At 37.8% G+C, this 25,041-nt stretch overlaps 1 protein-coding gene across 4 annotated transcripts in view; it reads right to left on the minus strand.

The window, feature by feature from the left end:
• Window positions 1–25,041, minus strand: part of LOC121941996 (glutamate receptor 2-like) — a 65,184-nt gene that overhangs the window by 25,169 nt on the left and 14,974 nt on the right. For all 4 annotated transcript variants that reach the window (XM_042485066.1, XM_042485065.1, XM_042485064.1 and 1 more), the window contains exons 3-15: window positions 19,898–20,137; window positions 18,032–18,153; window positions 17,295–17,369; window positions 15,863–15,916; window positions 14,619–14,777; window positions 11,196–11,363; window positions 8,111–8,215; window positions 7,905–8,012; window positions 7,686–7,749; window positions 7,384–7,526; window positions 4,582–4,797; window positions 2,930–3,084; window positions 1,759–1,957 (exon numbers count right to left, since the gene is read on the minus strand). In XM_042485066.1, the coding sequence (XP_042341000.1) occupies window positions 1,759–1,957; window positions 2,930–3,084; window positions 4,582–4,797; window positions 7,384–7,526; window positions 7,686–7,749; window positions 7,905–8,012; window positions 8,111–8,215; window positions 11,196–11,363; window positions 14,619–14,777; window positions 15,863–15,916; window positions 17,295–17,369; window positions 18,032–18,153; window positions 19,898–20,137 (1,808 nt within the window). The remainder of the gene's footprint in view (window positions 1–1,758; window positions 1,958–2,929; window positions 3,085–4,581; window positions 4,798–7,383; window positions 7,527–7,685; window positions 7,750–7,904; window positions 8,013–8,110; window positions 8,216–11,195; window positions 11,364–14,618; window positions 14,778–15,862; window positions 15,917–17,294; window positions 17,370–18,031; window positions 18,154–19,897; window positions 20,138–25,041) is intronic.

Genomic DNA, 25,041 nt, shown 5'->3' on the forward strand with positions numbered 1-25,041 from the left:
CAGAGCATCAGGGAGCACAGTAGTACCCTGGTTATGCTGAAAGAATAAGTTGATATCAATTTGATTCCTGCCAACTCCCAACAAGTAGAACAATATGTAAATATGTACAGTTTGCAACAAAGCCGTTGTTTAGGGACTTTTCTAAATCATGTGGCTCTTCCTGACATTTTGGGAGATGTTCCACTCTACAGTTCCACCATACCTCCAACAGAATATTATTTATACTTTTTTTAGTTTCTTTTTTGGTAAAATTCAAGTTGAAATGAGAAAATAAGAGGAAAAAACAACTAAACTAAATAAGACTAACTAAATATGAACTCGATTTTGCTTTTAAAAATGGTTTTGACTTACTGTCCAAAATCCAGGTGTTGCTAAAAAAAGAATGGAAGAAGCTAGGAAAAATGTGTGTGAGTGTGTGTGTGTGTGTGTGTGTGTGTGTGTGTGTGTGTGTGTGAAAAAAGAAAATCTGTTCTTTATTTTGATGTATTCATTGTTTATATAGTCAAAACACAAAATATTCTGGGGATCTTGAAAGATTAGTTAATATAACCAAAAATGCTGGCGCTGGCCAGTAACTTAATATAATACTCTGGCAGGTGTTAAGGTGTACTGAGGAGTTTTCTTGTAAAAACTAGAATGACCATCTTGCGGTTGTACGTCTCCACAAACCAGTCAAGTTGCAGCTACAGTTTACATTCATGTCTGCCCAGACTCATATGTAGCCATGACAGTTGACAATGCTTCAGGTATGGATTTGCTGTAAAGAAGCTACATATTGTAAATGTGAATGCTTTACACACATGGTCAACCTGGCAGCACAGAAGATCTATACAAGCAGCACAATTTTAAGGTGGATACCCAAGATTAGTGTCACCAATTCAGTATCTGACTAAATTTCTTTCCCTTCTGTTCCCTTTCTGTTTAAAGTTACGGCGCTGAGCAAAGATAAGTGAAGTTTTTTTGCTGAATGTTTTGATGTTAAAGTGAAAATGAACTTTGACCTTTTGAATAAACAATTTCATCACTCCATCATTTTAATCCATTGGACATTTGTGAGAAATTTTGCTATAATTAGCATATTAATTCTTGAGTTATGGCCAAAAACATGTTTTTGAGGTCACACTGACCTTGACCATGACCACCAAATTCTAATTGTTTCATTCTTGAGTCTAAGTGGACCTTTATGCCCAGTTTGAGAAAATTCCCTCATACTCTAATTAAGCTATCGTGTTCATGAGAATAAGATGCATTCCAGGTCAGAATGAAGATGGGCAAGTTAACAGTTATCATGACTACTAAAATGTAATCAGTTAATCGATGAGTCCAACCAAATGTTTGCGCCATTGACGAAAATCTCTCGAGGCATTCTTGAGATATCACATTCACGAGAACGGGGCGGATAGACAGACATATGGATGGACCGGCACAAAAACATAATGCCTCTGGCCACGGCTCCTGTCAGCGTGGAGGCATTAAAACTGGTTACCACTGAAGCATAATAAATGCAGTGACTGCACCCCCTTATAAAACATTTACAAAGACAACTTTTAGAGTATTTTAAAACTTGCTTAAATCAGTGTTTCTGTCGGTCCTTTCTTTCTGCCATAGCGTGTTAACGTCACCAACTGCTGATCAGTGGTGTACAGTGTCAGCAGGAATGCCAATCACAACCCCTCTTGTACTCTTTTCCGTAACCATTGTGTTATTTTCTGTTGCACTGTGAAGTAAGACATTATATGACCCTGGAGACATCCTTACCCTGAAGAACTCCTTGGTGGATCCAGAGTCCAGGGTTCCATACGCAATCTCTGTCTGTTTAGCCAGGTCTTCAGCGCTCTCGATGGGAGAAACCATCCTCTCCACTGTCAGGAAGGCAGCCAGGTTGGCAGTGTACGATGAGATTATGATCAGCGTGAAAAACCACCACACACCTCCAACAATACGACCTGACAGAGACCTGCACACAAAAACACATGAACAGACCATGGTATAACTGTTATTATAGTCTCACAGTCTTGGAACCAATTGGCTATTGGTCTTATGAAGATAACCTTCTGGGGGAAAAGGCAAATGTTTCAGGCTGATCTAGTGTGACCAGTGGATATCCAAGCCAAGACGTCTGTTTGTAGCAAATACAACAACCAGTCCAAGACATACCCACTAATGCAAAGGTTATTTGCTGTTTCGCAAAGTTGTAGTGAATAACAACAAACAGCAATAACTGACATTATTATTTTACTTTATCACAAGTCCATACCTGGGGATATGTGCACCATAACTACATGCAGACTTCAGGTAATGTGCGCCCCACAACCTTGTGCAGACCACAGACCTATATGTTGGTGCAGACTTTGCCAAAAAAGCAAATAAACAGGCTAAAAAAATCTGCTTTGTAATAGCATAGGCTGTGAAAGAATGAAAAAATAGCACTACATTTCAGTCATTCAAGCTGCAATTCTACCTCTGACCACAATGTGGGTTACAAATGACTACCTGCCTGACTTTGTGTTGCATGGCCTGCCAGTGTTTTAGTGTATACAGACATATTGTTAGCCCATAACTGCATCTTTTAACAGTTCATTTAGGGTCTACCTTATGACTCTTGTATTTTATCTCTACTTCTGTCGGTTACTGTTTCTTGTCACTGCTGTTCTGCAAGTCTAGATGTTAAGCTTAGAGTACGTCGTTTCATGCTGCGTGCATGACTATTGTGCTTAAATGCTATGTTAATGCTGTGCTATTGTTTTGTACTATTGTACTGTAAGTAACAAGATGTCACCCTGGCCCTTCCTATTAAGCACTTCTTATATCAACTTGGATGTATTTTTACATACAGCTATTGTGAAACAAAATTATCATTTAACATATCGGAAATTGATTTATGCATACTAAAGATGCCTGAAAAGTTATGATTTAATGCCATACACACCTTGGTGAGATGTCACAACCCTGCCGCATGAAAGCGCCCAAAGAGAACCACAGGGAGTTAAAGATCCCAAACTCATTGGTGGATTCAGTTGTCAGTGGCAACGCGCCGTCCTCTGGCTCCTCTAGCGTCCACTCATAGGGGCTGAATCTGGACACCTACAAGATAATGTTATCATTAGTGCTTTGATTTGATACCTTACTTTGGCAGAAATGCTGTTCAAAGAACCTGGGTTTCTCTGATATGGTGGACAACACATTGTCCAACCTTATTTTTGAAGGTGGTATTTTAATTTTAAAACCTTCTAGTACAACTTTTTGGCACATGACTGAAAACTGCAGCTATAAATCCTATATAGTGTATTGTATTACAACACTGTCATAACAATAGGCATATTTACATGGAGCCTACTAATCCCATTAGAATCGGCTTGAAATCCCAAACAGATTAAACATGATCCATAAAAAAATAGTAATCAGCTTAAACAGGCCCAAACCGATTCAAATTTCAGTTGGTTGCAGAGGGGTAGTTTAAACCTTTTCATAAACGGATCAAAAGAAAATTTGTAAAGATGAAGCTAATTCATCTCTGACTGTGTTCTTTCTGAGCATGCCCCGTGTGCTCGCCTTCTTCTCCTTTTCATTGCCTCCAGTAGAAGTACGTTAGTATCACGTTGTTGCTTGATTACAACAGCAAATACTGCCCTGAACATATAATAAATATCCATTTTAGCCATTAGTTTGACTTCGGCTTCCAGTGGGGGGGGCAGACAAGTGGCCCCATATCCATAATAACTTGTGCCCAGGTGAGTGAGAGGAGAGGGAGAGAGCGCAGCACTGCTGTCAGAAGTTATACATTATTCATTTTTCACTGCGAGAAAATGCATTTGTGGCATGAGAGCATGTGCAAAGTGTTAACTGCGTGTCTCATGATCAGTGCAAGAGTTGGCAGCCCCGTCAAGTTATTATATTTATAATTTTTGTGCACGCCACACAGCTGCTCAGTTTACATGCATCAGCGGACGTAAACACCAGATCATATTAGAGGACATCCCATGTAAACAGTTGACCCGAAATCTTCAAATAGGTTGATTTCAACTAACCACATGACATCTGTCATGAATATGAAGGAGTCTTTATGAATGATGTCTGGCATCCATAGCACAGCTGTATAATGATGAAAAATTCAACTGTTCAAAGATACCATGGATTTAAGCAGTGAGGAGACACTGTGCCTTGAAATACATTATATGCATAGAGCCTTAATTTGATCAAGGTTAGGTTTTGGAAGTCTAATGAATGGATCTGTGCAAAATCTGCACTTGTAGTCTTTGATATAATGTGGGCTCAGACTCTTGCAGATTGTCAAATCAGCGACATTTTTACGTGATTTTGTCAATTTTCCATTCATATGATGAAACACACTTCACTTGTATACAATACAGCTGTCTTCACACACATCATGTGGATTTCTGGGATCTAAACCTTATTTTTAAGCTTCAACTCTTCTCAGTTTGCACATTTTAGGCAGAATACTCATGCATGCAGATGACACAAAACCATGTGAGGGAACTCTGACAGCCATGGTGACAGTAGAGTACCTGAGAGTTCTGGCGGTAACAAAACACATGTATACACATGAACAGAGTGACTTACCAGAAAGAGTACAACACTAACTCCTATATAGGCAAAGACAATGCACATCCAGATTTCATAGGCCAATGGGTCCAGGAAGGAGAAGACTCCTGGTTTGGATTTTTGCGGCTTCTTGATCATGATGGAGATTCCCAAAGACATGAAGGGTTTGGAGAAATCGATCACCTCTTCACGAACAAGAGTGATGGTCAGAGGAGCGACTGCTATGTCTGCTTTCTGTTGGGGACACAAAGACAAAGTGAGAGTGTTTGACAGTGGACTGTTCATGGACTTCATGGAGTCAGCTAAATGCAATTTCTGAAGAAATTGTGGGTGTGAATGCTCAGTGTTGAATAGCCGATGCTTCACTGCAATGCTCAACATTGAAACATTGACTGCAAAGTTTGCTTTAAATGTTGACTGAAAACAAGAATGTATAAATAATGCAAAATATTTTAAAGCTTGTCAAAAAGCTGACGCTACACTGCAATGCTGGCCGAAATGAGTAAGAAGAAGGTGAAGTGGGAGGAATGACTACAAAAGTGGGAATAGGTTTAATTAGTATGAATATCAATGAAATGTTGAATAGAACAAATGATATAAAAATAAGATATGAGATATGTGAATGCTTGTTGCAAAGCTGACTCTACACTGCAATACTAGCTTAACTTTATTAGGAGACGGTGACTTTATGAGAAAAAAGTTGCTATTACCTGATGAAACTCAAAACATTCTCAAAAACAGATAAAGACTGGAAAGTCAGGAAACATGACATTAAAAACCTTTGAAGAAAAATTTTCAGATAAGATGGATGAGTTGTTAGTGTTAAACATTTTCATGCTGGAGTTTGAGTTCAGCCAATTTATATACTTTTCATATATTTTTCAATTTTGTTAAATTAGGATTTTACTTAGTCAGGATGTATACAATTTGTGAATGGACACTGTACATAAAGTGTTGCAGAATATCCATACAGGCTCATTTGTAATATTAGAAAAAAGTTGTAATATTTCACAATTTAAGTCATACATTTACAAGAGGAAGTTTTAATATACTTATTATACTCATTACTTAATTTAAGTCATACATTTATGAGGAAAAGTTGTAATATTATGTGATTTACAAGAATGGACACTGTTTACATAGACCTTCAATTAATACTTATCTACTTCAATAACATATTTCATATTATTATTTTTCAAGGATACTTTAAATACATTTTGATGCTGCTTTTACTTTTAACAGTATTTCTACAGTGTCATATTTGCACTTTTGAATACCACTATAATTAAACAAGTCATATATTCAATAATAATACTAAGAACCAGTGTGCGTGTGACTCAGCGATGTAAGCTGCACAGACACCCAAAGACACCTGAGACAACTCTGTCGTCCTCACACCTGTACTGAACTGTAGCTGCCTCACAGACGGTTGATGAAGAGGGAAGATGCTCTATTTCTATTTCTGCTACTCCATTTTCTCTCATTTTTTTCCCTCCCTTTCAAGCGTTGACGTCTGTTATGACCACAGTATGCCAGGTATGTTTTGTGAGCTTTACAGAAAGGAAATAAAATGAATCCTTTTTGTATGATCTGTTGTTACCTGACCATCAGCTGGCTGTCCTGGGAGCGTCGAAATGTTAAGAACAGGTCTTGTTGTAAAGTTTTATATACACATAGAATACTACCAACTTAAAAAATCACCAGTCAACTAAGTCTAAAAATCTCTTATAGCACAACCTTATATGGGATTTGAACCTCCAACTTCCAGTTAAAGATCCTGTCACTAAACCCTTCACCTACCAGACACTTCACCTGCAGAGGAGGAAAATCAGTATGACTGTGCATAACTGTTTGGCTTTCATCTGTGACTTTTTTTGCTCAAACATTAGTTTAACCTCAAAATATTATTACAAGTCGATTTCAACTTGCGAATTTCCCAACGAGGAAGGAGTAGAGGCTATGTAAGTACCTGAGAGCTGGGGTACTGGGGGGTCGAGCTAGCTTGATGGGTGAGTGTTTTTAATTTAAAAAAAAAACTACTTTAAACAAATGTACAAAGTAATATCATAAGTAACTGCACTTTAATCTGTCTCTTAAAAGACCTGAGGTTTTAAATAAAGATGCAGATTTGAGGTTCATTAATGGATGAGGTACATCACATAGGAGTGTATGTGATATCAAATAAAAATGTCAAACTTTGCATTTACAAATGTAGTTTGTTGCCATTTTACATCTATTTCAACTTGCAAATTTCCACCAGTGAACAACCAGGTCAATTCACGAAATGTTTACATCCTGCCTACTCAAAATAATACTTCAAGAAAATCTAAAAATGTTTGAAAATGCTCAGACCAAACTCAAGCATGAATGTCTGATACACTAAACGTTCCTCCACCTTATCTGACAGAACACAAAATTTCTTTCTTGCTTTTTATAGCGTTACCCAACATTCCAGTTTTGACTTTTTTTCATAATGTCATGAGTCTGATGAGGTAAAAATAACAACTTTTTTCTCATACATTTAAAGGCATCTCATTAGTATGATTATCAGTGAAATGTTGAATAATAACCATGAAATATAGATCGTTAACTTTGTAGATGTTGAGCTGAGGCACGCCTCCAAAGCTTAAGCTATCCATGTAAAAACATAACACATTTTGCTTTTACTTAATACAGTGAGAGAGAGGACACCTGATGAACACAAAATGTGTTGGTGTAGTTTAAAAAATACTAGCACAGCAGCAGGTTGTCTGATTCTGTGTCTTTTTCTGTGTGTGCGCGCCCCTGTGTATGTTTGTGTGTGCGTTTTTCAAATCTTACCCCATACACCAGCTCTCCAACCATGCCATTCCAGATCTTGGTTTCGGCATCTCTGGCTCCATATTTGCCATCTCCCACAATCCTTAGCTGGTAGCGTATCCCACAGTGCTTTGCAATCTCTGCTGCCAGGTCAACGCAGTAGCCTAAGATCAGTCAAAAAACAAACAAACAAAAACATACACGCACAAGCACAAAGACACACATCAATAGTGTTAGAAAAGTGCCCTGAAATACTTTAACAATAATAAAGTAAGTTTTAAAGTAAAATTAACATACATACATTTTACAGTGTATGAACATACCTTCGTAACGGTCGTTGTCTTGAAACAGCTCTGCATTCTTCTTCAGCATCACGTATGGAGCTTCCTAGAGACACAGAGTGGTTCATCCATATGTTTTATTACAGTCATTACAACTCTATTTAATGTAAATTATGATGTGTTTTCAGTGGTGCCACAATGACTACAAAGTTACAACACAGTCTTTCCATTCCTTAATGTCATTATTCAAATGTTTGTTACCAGAATAGTTGTGACGATGACAGTTTTATTTTCCATTCCCATGGTGTCGTTGGGGTAAAGGTCGGACTTTGTCACCACCATTTTATCCACCTCATTCCAATAGCCAATCTAAGAACACACACATATACACACACACAGATAGGTTACACATCACATAACTACATGCAATTACAGTATCCACGTTGGTAAATTAACTGGTCAGTTACCTTAACAGGTCCATTGTTCTTCAGCTCCATAACCGTCACTGAGTAGTTGATTCTCTTCCCGTACTGGTCAAACTGAATGTTCCCTGTTAAGCCATCTACACGCACCTGCACACATACACACACACACAAAACACACAATTTGTTTGTTTGCTTGTGTCCGCTGTATTGGCAGCCCTACTGAGTCAACGCAGCAGTCACATTCAAATGAATGAGGAGGCTGCGTTCACACGGTCTGAACACGGCCTTACATTCTGGACATTTGTGGCTGACATCACAAAACACTTAAAGTTAGTATAGGTGGGTTTCCTTTACAGATGTGCGAAAAACTTGAGTGATATTTTCGAAATGTCGATAAAACACAATTGCAAGATGACTGTGTGTCCACTAAGTGATGTTATGCGACTTCTGCTCTGGCGATAACATTCCAAGAAGCATGGTGATGGATGATCAAAACATTAGCAGCTTTATTTCTATTGCAGCCACCTCACTAGCCCTCATTATTTCCAATCCAAGGTGACGTAGGTGTATTACGCGAGCAATAATGGAAAGGCAAGCCCCTTATTAGAAAGCAGCAACGTATGAGGGATTTCTGGGAGCTGATAGTCCACGGTTTCACAGAGGAATTATGGATTCATAAACTTCCAGATGATCCGCTCAACTTTTGAAGCGTTCTGTGATGCAATAACAGCTCTTGTAGCTCCTGCTGCATCATGAGGGAGCCAGTTCCTACTGACAAGCACAAAGCCATAGCATCATGTGACCAGAAAAGCCAAAAAAAGGATTTCCTTTGCGGTTCTGCAAAATATGGCTTTTTCGAATCGCCTGAAATATCACCTCATTAAAGTGTAAAAACTTTTCTGCAATAAACTGGAGATTTTTCAAAATGGAAGTGTTTCCATTATAAGTATTTTATATTTGCAATTAAAATTTGTGCAGTTTGATGGTTAATGGAAACTCGAAGGACTCACTTAACGATGTTGCAAAAAATTCCTTTTCTAAAGAAAACATGTCAGTTTTAAAATTTCAGTTACCATGAAGACTGTTTTTTTGCTAACACTGATGCTTATGATGCCTGCTATCATCTCACAAAGTTTGCCTACAGACAGTAAAAAAAATGGCAGAAGAAAAGAAGACAAGGAAACTGAACTGATCAGAGGAGAAGGCACAGGAGCAGATCAATTGCATACAGTGCCAGAGGGTCCATATAGACAACATATCCGTACTGCAGCAGGCTGCCTCAGTCACCAGCAAACACGGCCTGACAGCCAGATGCTTTCTGACAGGGACAGCCTGCCTACATGCCGTGACAGTGTTGTCGTAAGGTGCCCACAGAAATATTGGAATGCAGCCCTGAAAGGTTTGGAAGAACTGTTCCTCTGTGAAACCCAATATCACACCCCCACCACCCCTGAATCTCACGGCTGCTCCCACATCTCGCTCTCTACAGAGCTAACAGCAATAATTGCTAATAGAGATAGTGGGCTGAAAGCCTATTTGAACAACAGCCTGTTATCCCAAAAACAAACTCCCACTGCTCCAAAAGGCCATTTCTCTGAAAATTCGCTAAACACAATTCCAAACAGAAGCACATGCCTGGTTATGCAGAATGACGCCATCACACCATCCGATTATAATAATCACTTCATGTCACCATTCCACCATGTCATTTTTTTCCTCCCAAATGCCCATTTCGCAAAAATCATTTTAACGTGCATGTGTGTGATGTTATTGGTTGCATGTGAGGCATTTTAAGAAATCCATTCACACTGATGTCAGATATGTGTCATTTCAAAGATAAATGTGAACAGTCAAAAGAGTTAGAAAGATCAGATCACCACCTTGTTGGAAAGATGACTTATAATTTAAATGGAAGCATGGTCAACCTCCTGCTCACAGAAGGTGGTTGAAAGATATTTTGCTGTCCATTAGACTGGAAAAACATAGATTAGGTTCCCTACATTATTTTGAAAAAATGTGTAGACCTCTCCTAAATTATGTTGATTGAACTCAGCCTCCTTGTTTGTTTGTTTGTTTTCATTTTGTTTTATTGTTTTTCCATTTTTCCCATTTATTGCCTTTTTTACACTTTCATCTGAACATTTATTTATTTTCTTATCTTGTGTGTGTAAGGTATTGGTAAAATTCATTGGGTTCTGCTGCTAGGGGAAAAATCTCTTTTGGGGATGACTTCATTTTCTTTATTTAACGTCAAAATCTTGGCCATGTTGCAGTAAAATAGCTAGTCAGGAATATTTTTTTTCTATTTTAGTCGTTAAGGTTCTTTGTGGAATAGTTACACTAACTTTAAGCCATTCCTTAAGTAGACCAAGAAATTCTTACATTAAGGAAACATTTAAACGAAACCTCATGGAGAAGACTTGTTGCATGTTTTATGCAACCAATTTTATATCGACCCTTTGAAACCTGGGTCAACATGAGTTTCCCTATGATGCATTCAGAAGCCTTTCACAGGATATTTGACCCTTTGAAACCTGAGTACATTGCTTTGATTTCTTTTGAAAGCATGGGGAAAAAACTGAATGACCAAAATAGCAGGAAATGTCCAAAAATTGCATTAAATCAATGAAGATGATGAGAAAATCACTTAAAAATTAGTTTTTAAAAAGAGGGGAGGTTTATTACATTACATTGGGGAGAATTTCCAGAAGTTTTATTTTTAATTATAATAATTTATATTTAAAATTATGTAACAGAAAAAATATGAATGTATACATTTTTTTGTTAGTTTTTGTTTCTTACTTTTTGCTTATTTTTTAACTATTTTACTACGTTTTTGCTGTTTTTTGGAACATTCCATGTCAAGTTGCTCATTGTCTTCTTATATCGATTTTGAAAGAAATCAAACCAATTTGCTCAGGTTTTAAGGACACCTCAACACTCACTCAACTTCAGGTGTTTTGTGTGACTGGCCACTGAGCTTTCCACCACAATTCAGACACAGGTGAATTTTGGGCCTCATCACCCAGCCTCCATCACAACATCTAACCCCTAACTCTGACCAGCTTTTATAGAAATGGGTCAGTGTATCTCTCTTCTGAGTGAGGAGGCTCTTAAACATGGTTACCTGTTTGAGGGCACGTTCAATCTCCACCCCCTGTGCCCAGGGAACTGCTGGATTGGCCAGACAGTCTCCACTGTTGCCACGACGACTCATGTCTATTCTCTGCTTGTGAAGGAAGCGGAACGCCTCAGTCATGACGTGGACAGCATCATATGTGAGAGCGGAGGTGTACTGAAAGACACAGACACATTGGCAGAAATGATTAATTCTTATTATTTCTTATATGCTACTACTACTACTAATAATAATAATAATAACAATAACAATAATTTAACAGTCACGTATAAGAGACAAAATAAACACATTAAAGAAAAAACATATATAATGAAAAGGACGGAAATAACAGTTCTCAAAGATTTGCATGATTTGATTGACATTTTGATCATCAGGAAGTATGCCATATTACATTACATAAGTCACAATCTTGAGGAAAAAAATTTAATAATTGAAGAAAAAAAAGTGTTAATTTCCAAGAAAAAAGTTGTAATATTACAAGATCAAAGTTGGAAATTTATGAGAAAAAACAATATTACAATATTAATCTAATAAATTTATTGATTTATATATTTTTTCTCTTATTATTATGACTTTTTTCTTGAAAAACAACTTTATTCTTGTAATGTATATTTTGCTTTCAAAATCTAATATTTGTTTTTCCAGTAAAGATTATAAATGTTTTAAACAAAAGAGGCAATACTTTAATAATGTGATTTCAATAACGAGTGCAAAGTCTCAAAGCATATCTGCTATTTCTGTTCATGTGTGTGCAGCAGCGGTATGTGCAAAAACGCTGTGTGAAGAACTCTGAGTGTGGTGATTAATAAATATGTGCTCAGCCAGTCATCACTGGTCTTATCACTCTGAAACAGCTGAGCCAACCACAGTTACGCACAATGACAACAGCTCGACAAATTAATACTCTCCAGGAAATCATATTTTTGCCTGGATGGTGCAGAGTGGATCAACAAGAACATGCAGCACCACAAATCTGAAGCCTGAGGATGACACAAGCATGTGGGTTTTTAGCATTTAATAAGTGAAATCATGACCAAAAAAACCCAAACTGTTTAAAACATTTCTTTAGTGCAGATTTTTATACAATCAAATCAATCTGAAACTAAACCTGTCATAATTCGAGGGTACTTCACGCTGTGAACGGTTACATAATATCTTAAAATGTGTCACAGCACAGTTTGTTTCACAATTCATTCCAAGAATAAAACATGATTTATTTCTGGCACACACAGGATTAATGAGCCACAGTAATCGTTGTCTCCTACAGGCAGAATGCCGAGGTATAAACGGACCCGTCTGATGTGTGTGGAGGTGTGTGTGGTTATTCTGTAGCAGCCTGGTGTCCTGTGCACAATGGTAAATCGAAGTGAGAATGGTGTTGTGTAACAATGCACCTGTGCTCTGGTGTGGCACTTCTAAAATCAGATGGAGCGGATATAGCAACATATGTGTCCTGTTGCCCTCACATGGCTGCAGGGATTTAAAGGGATGGGATGGATCTCTTAAAGAATGGTTTTATGAAGTATGTATCCATAGTCAGTCCAATAAATACAGTAGATCTCAGCACACACCCAGTTTGGAGAAACGGCAGGAGTGCCGACACGGAAGTGGAGCGGAGCACCAGTCAAGTTGTACTGACAGTTAACATCCATGTCTGTGAAAACACTGACACTTCACACATGGAAGCATTTGTTGATCCAAACTAATCCCTCTATACACCAGTCACACAATAACACAAGCAAACTAACTGATTGAGGCAACAGCTCCTGTGCTCAGTGATGTTAAATCGCTGTTTTTTTCTCAGTGGAGTGGCTTTGAAGAGAGCGATATAACGGCTTCAGTTCCGTCAGAAAATTGTTGTCTGCTGGTAAGGCCAAGCAGTGAAAATACTCGAAATATAGTGTACACTTAAAGTGATGTTGTTTTTTTTTAGGTGGCTGTATACTGATCGGCCAAAACATTAAACCCACTGACAGATGAAGTGAATAACATTGATCGTCTTGTTACGATGCAGTGTTCTGCTGGGAAACCTCGGATCCTGGTGTTCACTTGGATGCCACCTGACACACTCTACCCACCCAGACATGGTGCAGACGGAGTACCCCCCTCATAGCAATGGCTCATCCCAATGCCGGAGGCCCCCCAGCAAACCCATGCACCATGCCATACCCCTGAGACTGCTCATGAATGGCCTGAGGAATGTGACAAAGAGCTTTAAGCATCAACCTGGCCTCTAAATTACCCAGATTCCAGTCTGACTGACAATTCAACCTTGCAATCCACAGGACATAAAGGATTCACAGCCAATGCCCCAAGACACCACAAGAAACCTCCAGAGGACTTGCATCCATGCCTCGACAGGTCAGAGGTCAGTCTGATCCAAGGAGGCCCCACTGCAGATCAGGGGTACTTCTGGGGTATCAGGACATCTCACAGATACTCCAACAAACTGGGATCTGTTAAATTTAGAGGCCAGGTCAATGCCTTGAGCTCTTTGTCACATTCCTCAGTTTGCTGTGTGGCATCTACATGAATGCCAGGACCCAAGGTTCCCCAGTAAAACATTGCTTTGTAGCAAGATGATCAATGTAACTCACTTCATCTGCCGGTGGTCTGATCGGCATACAGATTTTGTTGTTTTGTTGCCACAGCAGTACATTGCTGAGCTTCTGTGCCGGACTGCTATCTGCTTCTCTGAACTGAGGTTGTGCTGCTTGGCATCTACTATATGTAATACATTGACTATAGATAAGTACCTCATACAATCCCACTTCAAAATATCCAAACAATCTTTCTAATAAAATTAAGCTTTTCATACAACATGACTTAGATACAGCAAGAACCACTCACATTAATTTATGGATATAAATGCTTTATGCACAGTAAAGCTTCATTTTTGTTGCCAGTATAGATGCATCTACTGCTCTGAGAGTGTTTTCGTTTTTTCTTTGGCATTTTGTGCAGCACTCCATTATTTCGGCGATTTGCTCCGAGTGTTTAGTTTGCTTTTGTTGATAAAGCCATGAAAGTTGCAACAGAGTTTATTGGACCAGAAATAGGCATGCTTCTGAGACATCAATTCCCAGCAGTCTCGACCCACTTTGCAACAAAATACTTCTGCTAAATAAAAACTAGCTTTGCGCTGCTTAATTTGGATGAACCTTCCACCTCTCCTCCCGCCGGTGCATTGTGTGCTCTGCACCGGTCACCAAAATACACACAAGCAAAGTGAATTTCAAGGTCAAGAATACACCCAACCTTTGGAGCGCTGCTTGTTTTATGATTATGTTATGTGATCTTTGGACTAGCTCCAGGTAATCTGAATCTTCCTCACACAGCTGCTGTCAGTCCTGAAACAATTTAAATCATTTAAAACAGCACATGAACTAATGTTAAATGTTCATATCTTACTCTGATGCGTGTGTCAGCTCCAGGATACTCCTTCTCCTCCAGTGCCTCCCATCGCTGATCGAACTTTGCCACCCCAGGATCGTCAAAGTCCACTATCTGAAAGCCCGACACGTTGGCACCTCCGTACTGGATTTTGGAGAGGTCACCATCTACGAAACCCTGGAACAAGATTAAGGACAAGAACAACAAGCGTTTATTTCAATTCATGACTTTTTATTTACGTTTACATACTGATATCTGAGGGACCTTAATAATCATAAAAATTGGGATTATCATTTTGACCATAATCCCTTGGCCATACAGCCCTACTTCACAGCCCATCACATAATGCCATTGAGCCCAAAAAGACTTTTTCCTATAGAAATTTGTTATGAAAAGATGAGCGCAATTTGGGTTTAATTGAGTAAGCAGATCTTTTCCCAGAGTTTCAGGCTTTTCTCCATATTTCAGAACACAGATTGGTTCATAATGAAAACAGAAGAGAGCACAGCATTTTGCATTAAGTGTCAGTTTTGCTTGTTGCTCACAGTATAGCTGTTCGTTGCTCCAAAATTAGACATACAGTAGGTCGTGCGCTTTTACGCACACGCTGCACAAATTGATTGTAATAAGGCAGCCCTTATTGATGAATCCTGAGCTACATCACAACTGTTTTATTTCAAAATAATTGCAGTTACAGCTAACATGTGCAACACTTTGCTGCCATAACTAGATGTCAGTTGATTTCATGTTACATTTACCTTAGAATAATTGCCGTTATTGGTGTTGATTGGTAGAGAAAGTTTATCCTCTGTTATAATATTTATTGTTATCAACCATATTAGAAGCTGGAAACCATTCAAAACTCTATCAATAGTGATGAAATTACCCACATGCTCATAATCCTCTAAGAATGGAATTTTGGATGGAGACTGACTAAGGACCAATGCTCTGCTGTATATACACCAGTCAGCCACCAATCACTGGTTGCTGGATCAGCCGTGCTGCTTTGAGCGTTGTTGCTGCATGTGTGTCTGCCAGCCGGTTCTCAGTCTATAAATCTGTTTCCCTCTGAAGCTGTCTGACACCTGCTGCCTGCCTGATACCTCCCCTCCTGTTGAGGCTTGTTTGGATGTGACAACTTGCTCAGCCAGCCAGCCGGTCCCTGACTTTAATATCTCGCTATATAACACGCCATGTCTTTATTTATCAGCCACATACTGCGGTGTTTAATCAGGTTGAAGCAGAGATAGACAGTGACTTACCAAGTTTGCTATGATGTAGTGGTATCCTTTCACATGCCGGCCTATAGTGATCACCTGATGGGAAAAGAGTACAAGCTATGTCAGTATTTTACACAAATGATCAAAAATAAATCAAATGCATTTCTGGGGTTTTTTTTACTCGTCTATCACTGCTGTCCTGTAAAAACCATGTATCTCTAAAAGGTTTACTATTCCAAAATTAAGAAAAGTCAACAGACCTGTTTTCAGCTTAAAATGCCAGGACAATTCAATAGGTTTTAACCTTTTCAAACCTGGATCAACATCAGCTTCTTGTACAGCATTCAGACACCTTGCCTTGAAGCCTTGAGCAAATTGGTTTGATTTCTTTGAAAAAAAAAAAGAAACAAGCAGGAAATGTCCTGCAAACTGCAAAAACATTGTAAAGGGTGACATGAAAAAAAAACAAAAAAGAGAATCATTACCTCTGGAAAAATATCATGAAAATTTAATTTATGATCATTATGATCATATATTTAAAAATGGGTCACAGAGAAAAAGAATTTGCTTTCTTTATTTGTATTGATTTAATCTTATGTTACTTTATTTTGCCCTTTTTTAGGTCATTTGCTGTTGTTCTGTTACCTTTCTTTCTTTCTTTCTTTCTTTCTTTCTTTCTTTCTTTCTTTTTTGCTAAATTTCAGGCAATATTCTGACTTTTCATTGTTTCTTTCTATTTTGGGGGGTAATTCCTTGTTAGTTTCTCAATTCCTTTTTCATTTTTTTTTTTGAGAAATGAAGCTAATTTGCTTAGTTTTCAAAGGGTTAAATGCTTTATTTAGCTTGAGAAGTAGGAGCATTTTCTCATCACATCCCAACATTTGTCATATCAAATATACACATGGTTTTGCGTGGACAGCAAGACTATGGTCAGCTACTGTCATATTTCTGTTGTTTTGCAACACTGAAGAATGAGGAGGTGAGAGGTTGTAGTGGCATTTGTCAGCAGCAATTATCAAAGTAAAAGCTGGAGAAAACAAAACACTCAGCTTAGTTACATAACGCAGAACACAGTTGGTCTGCTATTTGGTAGACAAAAGGTTAACTTTCCCCTTGGAGCATCATTACCTGCAAAATTTGTAAAACATATATATACACATTTATATATATATGATTTATCATCATACTCCACAAAAAAAAATTGAACACAAAAAAAGTACTGGGATTTGTATGTTTCTGCAAAAAATGTGTCACATTTGCACATTATTATGTAACAGGTAAATTTAAACTTTATGTTTTGACAACACTGTGGTTAATGTGTGGTGAGGTTTAGGCACAAAAAAACAGTTTGTTACGGTAAGGAAAGGAGAATATTCTTCATGTCGAAATGGCGGAAGATTTCTTTTAGATGGATGGATATCATTATTTATGTAGGTAGTAGTGAAAGTAGAAATAGGGAAAAGTAGTGAGTAACCTGCTCCATGATGTCTTTGACTTTGTCTTGTTCACAGTCCAGGATTATACGTCGCTCCTTACGGATCTCCAGGTCCTAAAAAACCAAGAAGTGTTCAACGTTAAAATCTGTCATTTTGTTTAGGCCTGCAGCATGAAATGTAACAGCGGGCCGTTTTTCTCCTGATGCACAGTGAGGCTCCCTCTTCACCTCCACCACTTTGGTATTTTGGTGTGCGGCTGTGGGAGGAGAGGTGCAGCAGAGAGTGGAGAGTGAGTCATCCAGCTGCACACTGCATGCTGCCCACCACTGTAGGACAGCTCACTGACTAACGGTACGAGCTGGACCACAGCTTTGTGCTATTTTGGTCACTTTAATTGGGAGGTAAATGCACCAATGTAGACCATCCTGAAATCACAGAAACCACTAACTGAAAAAAAAACATTCCTTTGCCGAACTGCACAATATATAGGTAGTGCTTTATTTCACAAATCTCATAGTATCTTGATCATAGACAGGAAGTGACATGAAGCTGGGATTTCTTAATATGTTTCCCAGAAAAGATGATGCGGTTCCTGAGTTAAATTGAGTATGGATGAATGTCTGTACCAAGACTGTTTAAATCAGACTTTCAGCTTGCAGTTATGTATAAATTTGACCTGTAATTACAGCCCTCCATCAGTCTGATTGGGGTCATATTTCTTAGGCAGCATTTGCACACAACTTCCAATCACTCACAGTGTGCAGAACATGAGTACCTGAAACAGGGAGCGGTAGGCTTCATCCTTCCGCTCATCTTTGAGGTTTCCCACATTTATCGCTGTGACGACCCATTTTTTCTCTGCTGCAGTGTCCAGTATTACCTGAAGAGTAGACAGACCTGGACAAACAACAGCACATGATGGGTTCCATTAGAATACCACAAATATTTTTTTCTAGATTGTACAGGGGCAAAAGGATAGCACTGCAGTTCAATCAGAAATAGTTTACCCAGCTAGCAATTTTTGGTTCTAAAAACATTCTCAGAATGGCACAAAGCAACTGATGCAATGTTTTAGTAGCATTTCAGTGGCAAGTTTTCTTTAAATTCCCCAAACTTTCTTCTTAAAGTTAGGGTAACATTCTCTATAAACATAAAAAAATGTTAAAAATGTTTGTTTTTTGATGTTGTTTTTTTTTTGTTTTAACATATCATATAATACATTTTCATTTTTAAAAAAATGGTCTATAATCTCAGTCCTCAAAAACATGCTCTCAAAGTTGCTTTTAAACTGTTCTTCCTTTGTTCTCATGTAACACTGTGGGAACATTTTACAAAAGAACATTCTATGATCGGTCACCTCTCAACATCACCAAAACATCCTCAGAACGTTGCAGTTAAAGCATAACGTCTTAGTCAGCATTTAACCTTACAGGAACAATACCTCAAATTATTTATTTATTTATTCATTTATTTAAAAGGGACAAAGCATATTAATCAATACCAGTGCACTTAGCACTTAGTGCATTTAGGTTTGGGCATTTTCAAAAAACATTTTCAGAAGGTTATCACCAAACACTTTTGGGGATGATTTTACAGAATGTTATGCTTTCCTACAGAGGATCATTCTGCAAACTGAAAGAAATGTTTTCATTTAACAAAACATTACTAGAATACTGCATTGAAAAATTCTCAGAAACATTTTTAGAACCAAAACTTGCTTGCTGGATTTGTGATTCAAAGAAAAGTGCTATATTTTAGCTGTAAACTCATTTACACACATTTAACACATCAGTCTCAATAAAGCGCACAGTCTGCTGTTTGTTGTTCCGTTGTGGGAATGTTTTATTAAAGAACATTCTATTATGTGTAGTGTTGCAGAAAATGATTCTATTGTCGTTAACATATCACATAAAGAAATGTTTCACATAAAATGTTGTGTAATCCTAGGCTTCACTAACATCCTCAAAAAGATTTTCCAAATGTTTCTTTGAAAATATTCTTTCTTTGTTATCATGAAACACTGTAGGAACGTTATAAAATGGAACATTCTATGATCTGTCACATCTAAACATCACTAAAACATCCTCAGAATGCTGCAGTTCTAACGTTGCGGCTTAGTTTGATTTTTACCCTTAAAGGAACGTTATTTGAAATGGCAAAAATTCTTTGAACATTAGATTGAAATGTTTCCTTTAAAACATTATTGCAACTTGTAGGTAACATAAGCCAATGTTGTAGGAATGTATCCTGCTTGCTGGGTATAACCCTTTTAGTATTGCTGCTTTTTTTTCCAGTGCATACCAGGTAGGTACTGGGTATACAAACTGTAACAAAGCTGAATCCAATATGAATCTGCTTATCCAATTCAAATAATTTAAAAGCCTTATCAAACTATGAAGGTTAAATTCACTGTACTAAAAATAACAACAACAAAATAATAATGCAAACAAAGTGTTTGAAATAATAATGTGCTTATGTGACCAACTAAAAATTTTACTGGCATCAGTGCCGCCAGTGGAAAAATTTGCCTGGAGGCCTGTCTTAGTTTTTTCACAAAAATAATGAAGAGATGCTGTAATGGCGACTAAGTTGTGCGATAAAATCACACGCTTTACATAATTAACAATGAGATATCTCTTACCTCTATCACTGTCGTATAGATAGGCAAACTTTTCCCATTTGTAGTACTCCACTAATGAGATGAGCGGTCCCTTGATGTCCGGCCTCATCTGGAGAACAAACTGATTCATTCCTTCTGCTGGGAAAGACGGCGTGATGAAGGAGACATGTAGTGTCTCACAGAAGGACGTGATGGTGTTTACCGACTTCTTGTCGTAGAAGCCGAAAATGGCATAGACGCCCCGAGAGAACTGGGAACAAACTAGGAGAAAGAGAGAGATACATTTTACTAAACCATTAAACAGTGAGAGACAAATAGAGCAGATTAAACTGAGAAACAGTAGGCTAGCAGGATTTTGGTTTAATCTTAAACAGTGAAAAAGGGAAGGATGTCCTTGTTATCAATACCCTGCCACAATAATTACCTTTTAATCATTTAGCCTGCTGTAATAACATTTATGCTTTTATACAGCTGATGATTATGCAGATTATACATTTATTGTTGATCAATATTAGTATTGAATACCTATTACAACAATGATACCCCCCCCCCCCCCCACTTTCTAATTCACAATAAAAGTAGTCATTCACATTCTTTTGTAATTAAGTATACATAAGGTGCCAGAGTGCATAAAACAGCATCACAATAGAGCTTGTTTATCAAAAAGTGGCAGTGGAGGATCCCCCGCACCCCACAGAGGTCCAGCCAAGCCCCCTAAAATCCCCAAAACACTTTAAAATCCTGAAAAAACAGTCCTAAAATCTTAGAAACATCTTAAAATCCTGAAAACATCCTAAAATCCTAGAAATGTCCTGAAATCTTACAAATGTTCTAAAATCCTAGGACATTTGTGTGTCATCTGCATAACTATTGAAGGATAATTTTGTTTTTTTATGATCTGAGTTTGTGGGTTTGAAAGGAAGAGGCCCAAGAATGGAACCATGGGGAACTCCACGTCATTATTTTACAAGCAGATGGCTAAATCTGTAGAGTCGGACTGGCAAACTTGAGAGGACGATGACAGGCTATTAAAACACAGCCTGGGACTAGTTCAATTTTGTAAAATGAAATTATTGTCAAGATCATTGCCTGAGATCAGGAGGAGGACAGGTATGTAAGAGAAAGCCTAAATAAATAATTCATTTTCTATTTCTATCTATATTTCATTCATCCGTTAGTTCAGAAATTCCATTACTCTGCAGGGCAGATTGTGATAATATTACTGGTGGTATGTAGTCTAAATAAAATTTAAAGGTCAAGTGCAGGGGATGAGAAATCTTTTATTAACGATTAGCGACGTGGTCTTGCACTGATATCTAAAACATCCTGTCATCACTTTCTGGATGTTGCACAATGAGAAAGCTGCTTTCAACCTGTCTTAATAAACAACATTTTTAAGATTTTATTCAAACTTGCCAAAGTCTCACCAACTCTAAAATAAATATAAATAAAAATAGTTCAACATATATATATATATATATATATATATATATATATATATATATATATATATAGATAGATAGATAGATAGATAGATAGATATAGATATACATATAGATAGATAGATAGATAGATAGATAGATAGATATACAGATATACAGATAGATAGATAGATAGATAGATAGATAGATAGATGATGCAATAAAAGATACTTTCATTGAAGTGCTGTCCTATTTTGACAGTTTTGATATCCATTTTAAGGATTCAGCACCACTTTCTACCACTCATATTGTGAGTGAGCACATTGTATTTGATTTTTACTACATACATTTACCTTATGTTGCATTATTATATGTTGTCAAAAGAGGTTAACATTTGCGGATATGTCAGGAGGTGCTTTTTTATTTAAAAGCTGTACACAGTAAAGTCCTTTGTCTGCAGCTATATTTAGTCGTCCCACTTCAATGACCTTGTTCTTACTCTAGAAATAAAAAGTCCAGTTCCATCTGCCTGAGTATGACATTGCAGTCATATGCATTATATACTGTATTAATGCATATATTTATGTTCTCTGCTTAATAAATAAGGTCTGACATCCTGATATGAACATGACTCAACCATGGCTAATAATCCTTCATATTTCATTGCTCTTTTAATAACGTGGAACAGCACAGATTCTGGAATATGATTATGAATGTTCAGTTAGAGAATATCTTTCAGTCACAGTAACAATGTAGGTCTACTTGTTTCAGATTGGTACTCAGGTCCAATGTCCAATGTCATTTCTTTTTTGACATTTGACAACAGAAACAACAGCGACTCCAACTGGCCCCCACCAATTCTTTATCCAACTTTTAGGGTCAATGTAGTGTGGTCCAAGCAGGAATTAGGATTACTGAGAATCCACTGCAAGTGCATATTAGAGAAAATTATGAGATGAATAACTGAAAGAAACAGGTGCTCAACTATTTTTTTAAGAATTAGGTCTTTAATTAAAACTAGGCTAAATTCACGTGTGGTGGTAGATGGCACTTAAATAATAGGGGTCGATCGATATTGGTTTCGCGGGGCTGATACCGATGCAGATTATTAGTACTTAATGGGACCGATTTGGAACTGATATGCATTTACTATAAAAGTTAAAACCTTTGTTTGAAGAATTTGGAATATAACAAACTCCAATGTAAAACTTTGTTTAAATGCCTTTAGCTAATGTTTAATCAAAACTGAAACTTTCAACATCATATACAGCTTCCCTGCAACTTTTTTTTTTTTTTTAATAAAGTTATGTGAAAATTTCAATAAAAAATGACTAAATAAAAAAAGTAAAAAAGAGTAAAAGTTCCTCCCACACTTTCTTTGCACGTATTGCAAACTGCCTTCCCTGGTTTGTGTAATAAGCACACTTTCTCGTTTATTAATTTTATCAGCGATCATTAAAATAAAACACAGATACAAATAATAGGCAAAATGCCAAATATCGGGCCCAGTAATCGGCCAGGCTGATAATCTGTTGACCCCAACTAACTGACAATTTTAAAGAGCTACATGGGGGCGTGCTAATGCACATATGCTGTGGCCAGCTCGCTGAGGGCATATAGGTACATAGGTGGGTATAAGGTGAGATCACAATAGTACATTATCATACAATATATGTAGGAAGGCGTGTAAGACCCTGTGACAATCCTGACCAATCACATTCACGACTTTCATCCCCTTTAAACATTCTGCTTATATTCTATTACAGCTCCAGAAGACACTTTGGGCCAGACTCAAGGCTGATAACACGCAGTTATTACCACCAGTAACAGCTGGCCTTTGACTGCGACAACGGGAGAGGATTGGTGGGATTTTCTTGAGAGAGTTATTCATGGAGATTGATGTTTTAATTGACCTACAATTTGTCATGGGACAGTGTGAACTGTGTTCAGAGTCAGTCTCCAACACTGATTAACACTTCAGCAGAAACTGTATAAAATAATCACATAAGCACAGAGGCTTGACAAGTGGATCTGCCGTGAGTAATTGTGGCTTGACTGTGCACTCCCTCCACCTGCAGCCTTCAGGTGACTGGAAACAGTGACAGGAATCTAAAGGCTAACATTTTAGCTTGTGGATGTGTGACGCCTGTAAGAATCACTTGTTTATCTTTCTTCTGCCTTATTGCTATTTGAAGAATGAAGAATTAAAGCGGGGAAATGAGCAAAACATGAAAAAAGGCATTTGTGTGATTACAAGGAGGTTTATACCAGAGTGCCTTCACCAAAGGAAGTGACCAAATTATGGGTGGTGGACTGCAAGAGAAGCACTTATTTTTGTGACTAAGAATGTAGTACTACCACCACATGTAGCATCACCACCATACCCTCTGCCTCTCTAATTCTGCTGCTGCGCCGAATGTCGAGTCACCAGCATAACAAACCAGCTTAGTCATGGTGTTAACTTCACTGCCCCCAAGGAAAACGGCAATGTAAAACTGTTCTGCACCATGCAATGACACCAAAATACAGCCGTCTCTTGTCACTAGCTTTATTAACCCTTTGAAACCTGGCTTAATTTCTTTCAAAAACAACCCACAGAAATGAGTACGAGAAAAATTTCTATATATTTTTTTTTTTTTTTTTTTTTTTTTTTTTTTTGCTAATTAATTAACCAGTTTCTCGCAATTTATGGAACATTTCTAAACAAGTAGCTTGCCTTATTTTTGGTAGAAATTGCAACAATTTTCAATGGTTTAAATACTTGTCAAAGGCGTCTTGGATGCAGCACACAAAAAAAGCGATGTTGCTCCAGGTCTTAAAGGGTTAAAAAGTCAAAGTACATAATTAGAAGCTGATTTTTTGTAACTGCTGTACAAAAAAATGTTATATCATGTTGGAATGTATGGCAAATCTGAGCCTGTGACATGCAGAAATTCATTTTTTCATTTTTGTCTTGCTGGAATAAATGAGGTATTTCCAGTATGTATTTCTTGAAGGTAAAAAACAAAAGTGTAGACAGCAGAAAAAAGAAGACTGCATGCATTCATCGCTATCACAATACTTTGTACTTAAATAGCAGAGCTTTGAGCCTCAGGCTGTCATTACATCAGGCTCTGATGAAGGAGCAGTATACTGCATGCATGGAGTCCAATTGTTTCTACCCTTTGCTCCGCAGTTACTGAATTCAAAACGTGACTTGACACTGCCCCAGTTACAGATGACTAACAGAAATCTGAGAGTAATTATTTTTGGACAAATTAATCGCTACAAAGTCGTGCAAGTCTGTGGCTTGGGCCCATTTCACTTAAAACATGTGCATGCAGCATCTGCGTCGTCAACATCAGGCTTCAGGGGCTTTGGCTGGGAATGTTTTTTTGTCTAGCCTCAAATCTGTCTGACAGAGGAAAAAAAGTAGTAGAATCGTCATGAAATGTAGGTTAAATTACTTGATTCCCAACCACAACAGTGCTGCCTGTATGTACATGTGGGTGTGGGTGTGTGTGGGGTGTGGGTGTGGGTGTGTGTGTGCAAAGAGACTGAGGGAGTAGGCAGGGCTGGGTATCATCCTTGAGTGTACAAGTTCAGTCAGTTCATGTGAAACCCTCTTTAGACATGGATGCATGACGCCCAGTGCGGCTTCTCCCCAGGTAATGTATGTAAAGTTTCCACTGTAGGAACAGTGGTTACATAACCTTCAAAACGAGCCAAAACTTATGCGTGTGCGTCATACACTAGGTGCACACC

The sequence above is a fragment of the Plectropomus leopardus genome, chromosome 4, assembly GCF_008729295.1.
Source record: "Plectropomus leopardus isolate mb chromosome 4, YSFRI_Pleo_2.0, whole genome shotgun sequence".
NCBI classification, from domain to species: Eukaryota; Metazoa; Chordata; class Actinopteri; order Perciformes; family Serranidae; genus Plectropomus; species Plectropomus leopardus.